The 6,406-nt window shown below is 32.9% G+C and overlaps 1 protein-coding gene across 1 annotated transcript; it reads left to right on the forward strand.

The window, feature by feature from the left end:
* The first annotated feature begins 280 nt into the window (after nucleotides 1-280).
* Nucleotides 281-3,239, forward strand: LOC145157628 (uncharacterized). Its single transcript, XM_079076652.1, has 9 exons — nucleotides 281-287; nucleotides 829-970; nucleotides 1,160-1,166; nucleotides 1,250-1,400; nucleotides 1,503-2,117; nucleotides 2,168-2,374; nucleotides 2,486-2,831; nucleotides 2,888-3,040; nucleotides 3,083-3,239. Exons 1-9 carry the CDS (start codon nucleotides 281-283, stop codon nucleotides 3,237-3,239), a joined length of 1,785 nt encoding a protein of 594 aa, XP_078932778.1.
* The last annotated feature ends 3,167 nt before the right edge of the window (nucleotides 3,240-6,406 follow it).

The following is a 6,406-nucleotide window of genomic DNA, read 5'->3' on the forward strand; positions in this document are numbered from 1 at the left end:
GAGTAGGCGGTAGGGGCATCGTCGGATCGTAATCGCTCTCAATCTTGGGCATGCGTGGCAGCACCTGATCTTCTTCCATATAAGGATGCAACACCCAGTCCCATATGTCCTCCATATCGCTCTGATTTCCTGCATAAGATATCAAACATGTAGATGTTTATGAGAAATAATATATAATACATGTAATTTTCTATTATAGTATATATACATATATATATATATATATATATATATATATATATATATAGTAGATAGTATCATGTCTTAGGTAACTTTCTATATGGGAGGTATGTCGTATGCATGTCTCTATTTCGGATATCCTCACGGTGTACCATCCTCTTGCACTAGGTATTGATCTAAGGCTATAGTCTTCAGGGAGTTGATCTATCCTACTGAACCGAAGATCCTCTAGTCGTAGGCCTCGTCCTAATCTCTTAACTAGGCGTACTAAATTACTGATCCATATATCCTTAAACGTTTAGATTGTCAACTACGACATCCAAGTTTAGGCATGCATTGGTCGGACCAAGGGTGGACGTACGTTCAAGGGGGGGGGGGGGGGAAGTGACCCCAATGGATTTTATTTTTTTACATTAGAGTAGGTTTAATTTTTGAAAAAAATACGTAAATGGTATAAGTGCACCCAGCCCAATATTTGTTTATGTTGTTGGACTAAGGCTTTTAGGGGCATTGCCACACTAGGCTAAAATATTGACCACTCCACCAGCCCACTATATTTATTCATTTATGCTTTTTTCAGCCACACGTAAATAAACATAGAAACAAAATATTGCAATTTGCGTCCATTATCTTCCTGTCTCCTGCCAGGAAGCATCACTATTTCCCCCACTTCTGTCATCGCCACTCTCATTCATCAAGAAGAAGCCACCAAATACAAAAACTTATTAATTTCAAGCTTGTGGGCCACAAAAGACATTGAATATTTGGATTCTTCTTTGTTTTCTTTTAGGTAATTTTATAACCTAATTCTTATTTTTTGCATTTTAAGATTACAAACCCTAATGTTCTAAATGTATGTGGATGTGAATCACGTGATTATAATTACAACTTTTGAACCTTACAATGTTAAATTAGTTTATAAATTATGATTTTCAATCTTTAATTTATGATATTTTTTAATGTTGGAATATTAACACAGGAGACTTGTAATTTATGAAGTTTTATATTTATAGTTCGTGTTTGTTATTTGTTAGATGAGATGTTTAAGTTCTTGTTTGTTATTTGTTAGATGAGATTAATTGATATTGTGTGTATTTCGATTTTGGACAAAAATATGGAAAACTACTTTGACAAGATAACATCAACTAAAAGGAAAACATCATGTCCATATTCATCAACATCGAAGTCCAATATTGGTACTTCTGTTCCACTTCCTCAAAGTACATCTAATTTTACAACGCCTATTAATGTAGTTGATTTGGATAATCTTCCTTCGGATCCCTCATGACGGTATTATTTGCTTAAGGGACCTTGTCAACCAGGCGGCCATACATTCTCGAAAACAAAAACTGGGAATAAGTTTAGAGGTTTTGTCCCTACACGGTTTAATCAATATGGTGCTTGGCTAGAGTATAGTATCAAGAAGAATAAAGCATTTTGTTTATGTTGTTACTTATTTAGAGACCATATTGCAAAACAAGCAGGTAATGATGCATTTGTTACTAAAGGGTTTGATGGTTGGAACAAATCGGATAGACTTTTGACGCATGTCGGTGAGGTTAATAGATTTCATAATAGAGCCTTAAAAAAATGTGAAGATCTAATGAAACAAAATCAATCTATTTCATTTTCCTTTCATAAGCAAAGTGAAAGTGCAAGGAAAGAGTATCGTATCCGATTAAATGCTTATGTTGAGGTGTGTAGACATCTACTTAATAGTTCATTACCATTTCGTGGGCATGATGAGTCGGAAACGTCTTTGCATAGAGGAAAATACTTGGAAACAATTAAAGTCATTCGGAAACTTTGTAAGTATGTTCGTAAAGTTACGTTAGAAAATGCTCCAAAGAATAATCATGTGGTTTCACCAAATATTCAAAAAGATATTGCACATTCCTTTTCACAAGAAATACTTAAAGCTATATTCCAAGAAATTGGTGATGATATTTTCGCATTATTAGTTGATGAGTCGAGTGATGTATCAAAGAAAAACAAATGGCCGTGGTTTTGCGATATGTTGATAAACTTGGACTTGTTAAGGAGAAATTTGTAGGTGTTGTTCATGTAACAGATACATCTTCAAAATCTCTTAAATATTCCACAGACTCGTTATTTAATCAACATGGATTGAGTATGGAAAAAGTAAGAGGACAAGGTTATGATGGGGCAAGCAATATGAAAGGTGGATTTAATGGTTTGAAAGCTTTAATTTTAAAAGATAATGTTTCGGCTTTTTATATGCATTGTTTTGATCACCAACTTCAGTTGTGAATGTGGTTTGTGATTCTTGGAAACTTTTTAAAAGATAATGTTGTGGCGGTTGCAAGAAATCACATTGGTGTTGGAAACTTTTTCGACATGCTTTCCCTTGTTGTGAATGTGGTTTGTGATTCTTGCCAACGAAAAGATATGATTCGTGAAGGTTATAAAAAGAGAGTGCAAGAAGAAATTGATATCAGTGAAATTGAAATCGGGACAGGTTTAAACCAAGAGCTTTCACTAATACGAGCTGGAGATACACGTTGGGGTTCTCATTATAGAACAATGTCAAGTTTGGTTTCTTTATTCCCGGAGGTTCTAAAAGTCCTTGAAGCTATTGAAAGTAAAGGTAAAAATGGATTTAGTCGGAGCCAAGCACATGGTGTTACTTTGTATTTCGAAACATTTAATCTTGTGTTTTATTTGCACTTGACGTTGCACATTTTAGAACTTACAAATTTGTTGTCTCAAGCTCTTCAAAAAAAGATCAAGACATAATTGAAGCGCTTTCCGTGTTCGAGATAACAAAGAAAAAATTGCAAAAGTTTAGAGACGAGGGTTTTGAAAATCTTCTTGAGGAAGTATATGCTTTTTGTGAAAAGTATGAAATTGAAAAAGTGGACATGTCATAAAATTATGCAAGGAACCGAAGAGAAAATACTGACATCAACAATCCACATCATTATAAAGTTGATATCTTTACCATGGTTCTTGATATGCAACTTCAAGAGTTTCGTGATCGTTTTAGCGAGATAAGCACGGAATTGCTTACAAATATGGCGGCTTTGAGTCGTTGTTAATCATTTTCACAATTTGACGCATCAAAGTTAGTGAAATTGAGTATGTTATACCCAAAGGATTTTACGGAGGTGGAAAGGAGGAATCTTGCACAACAACTTGATTTTTATTATGACATCGTAAAAGAAGATGTTCGTTTTTCTAATTTGAATGGAATCGCCGATATTTCTTGAGTCATGGTGGAAACAAGAAAACACATTTCATATTACTTGGTGTATCGGCTAGTAAAGTTGGCATTAGTTTTGCCCGTTGCAACCGCAAAAATGGAGAGATGTTTTTCGGACATGAAACTTTTGAAGTTAGATTTGAGAAACCGGATCGGTGATGATTTTTTGAATGCTTCTTTGATTTGTGCAATTGAGAAAGAAGAATTGGAGAAGGTTACAAATGAAGTTGTAATTGATCGTTTCCAAGATATGGCAACACGTAGAGGACAATTATAAACTTATAATATGTATTTGAACATGTTTTTGTTATGTAACTTTCTTACTTTTATTTGAATGCGTTTTGACCCAACTCGAAAAAAAAACCTTATATTTTTTGTGCCCCCTATCTATTAAAATCCTAGATCCGCCGCTGGGTCGGACCATAATAAAACTTAGTTGCGCATTCTAGGTCTAGTTGTGGTACGGCCGCAGTACTAGTCTAACCGTAGGATTCGTTTTTTACCTAAAATCCTAAGCTATGATTTGAATGGATAGTTTTTATGATACATGAGTGTATTTATAAGAGTTTATATAACCCTTTATTTGATTAGTGTTTGAATAGGGTATTTTACTAATTCCATGTTTGTGTACCTCAAGACTACAAGGATCGGACGGGTAGGAAAAGTTGGAGGGCAAGACCTATTTAGCATATTTCCGTTCTAAAATCCAGCAACCGAAACGATAAATTTTTCTAGCCTAGGCACCTCTCCCTTAAGTTGTCTATCCGTACATTAATTAATAATAATAATTTTATTAGGATTAACTTATTCATAGTTTTATGCCCTAGTTTATAGTCGTAGTTCCTAAGGAATTATTAGTTCACTATAACTTGTAGCTCTGATACCAATCAGTCACACCCCCGGCCAGCTGCGGAAACGTCCGGCGGTGCGAACATAGGAAGAATTGGGTTGAGGAAATATATATATATATATATATATATATATATATATATATATATATATATATATATATATATATATATATATATATAGGTTTAGGTTCTATGGAAAACAAAAAAAACCTAAAAAAACCCTAAAAATCATAAAAATGCATAAAAAAATACTTAGAGATCACAAAACTTTTTTTTGAATTTTTTTATCAAAAAATCGCAGCTTTTAACATAAAATCGCAGATTTTAACATAAAATCGGTGAAATATTTTTTGAAAAAAAAAATTTCCAAAAAAAAAAAAATTCATTTTTTATTTTTTTTTCAGCGAAATTGTCAAAGAGGCTGCGATTTTTTGATAAAAAAATTCAAAAAAAAGTTTCGTAATGTCTAGGTATTTTTTTTTTGCATTTTTATGATTTTTAGGGTTTTTTTATGGTTTTTTTGTTTTCCAAATAGCCCCATATATATATATATATATATATATATATATATATATATATATATATATATATATATATATATATATATATATATATATATATATATATATATATATATATATATATATATATATATATTGTAAGGGTCGAATTGTTGTAATTAGTCGAAATATATTTTGTCTCTTCGAATGTTTTATAATATACTTTACTAAGGTGCTTTTATTCGAAGCTTAAGTGTCTATGCCTTAGTATATTTTTTGTACGCTTTCAGTTCCATATAAATAGGGTTATTTACTACAGTTAGATAAGAGATTTTACAGACCTGTTTATTGTACTCTGTAAACATACGAAAGCATAATAAAGCTGAAACAAGATCATATTTACATCCGGTGTTCAATCTCGCATTCTTACTTGAATTCATACTCTGATTAATTCAATACTCGATTCTTTGATTCATCAATTGGTATCAGAGCAGAAATCACATATGTGATCTGATTTTCATCTATTCAAAAAGTTTTTGAATCAAATTTTTGGTTCGAAAGTTTTCCGCACTTTTTGATCGTGAAAAATTTGTCTAGATCTTAGTTTGTGATTTGATTCTGCATTTGAATTGTTGAATCGAGTATTCTTCAAGCAATTCCGATTTGATTCAACTAGCTTGATTTCAAATTTTCAAATCTTCTTAAAAATTTTCAAAATCAATTTCCGTACAAAAATGGCGAGTTTCAATCTCAATTCGATGACCTCGTTTTCTCATCTATTAGGGTCATCAACCAAAATTCCAATGCTAATCCCTAAATATTATGATCAGTGGGCTGATCGTATGCAAGATTATCTGAATGGTCTGGATGGACAATTATGGTCATGTATCACTGGAAATGTCAATGTTCCAGTGAATGTTCAACCAATTGGATCATCTTCTACAAATTCTGGAGTTGATAATCAATCTGATCGTCTGAAGAAACTGGAGAAGAGGTGTATGAGAGAACTGCGAGGAGCTTTACCTCCAGTTGTGTACAACTACATAAGGAGCTGTACAACTGCAAAGGAAATCTGGAATAGTCTGAAAGATAAGTTTCAAGGAAGTGAGAAGACGAAGATCAATTCAGTCAAACAGTGCTTGGTTGAGCTGAAAGACTTCAGACAAAAAGAAGGTGAAACAATCGAAGTTTACTATGATCGACTAAACGAATTAATCTATCGTTGTAATCGCTATGCAATTACCAGGACTTCAATGGAATTCAATCTCATCTTTGTGATGGGTCTTCGAAAAGAATGGAGAAGTGTTAGTATGATGGTGAAGAATCAGCAAAGTTTTGATACATCAACTCTCAATGAGTTGTACAATCAGTTGAAAACACACGAAACAGAAGTAAATGAAATTGCTGAAGAGACGAAGCAAAATTTGGGAGGTCCATTGGCACTTTTGTCAAAAATATCTGAGAAAGAAGCAGAAAATGGTGATTTTGAGGAATAAGAAGGATTCATCATGAATTCGGATGATGAGGCAATAGCTTTTTACTCGAATAATTGTGTTAAGAAGTTTTTCAAAAAGCCGTTCAATCCGAAAACTAAGCTTGCTAAGGTAAAAGGAAGTGCTGTGAGTAAAACTACTGATGAGGAGAAAAAGAAA

The sequence above is a fragment of the Lactuca virosa genome, chromosome 2, assembly GCF_052849685.1.
Source record: "Lactuca virosa cultivar CGN04683 chromosome 2, Lactuca_virosa_CGN04683_v6, whole genome shotgun sequence".
Classification (NCBI taxonomy): Eukaryota; Viridiplantae; Streptophyta; class Magnoliopsida; order Asterales; family Asteraceae; genus Lactuca; species Lactuca virosa.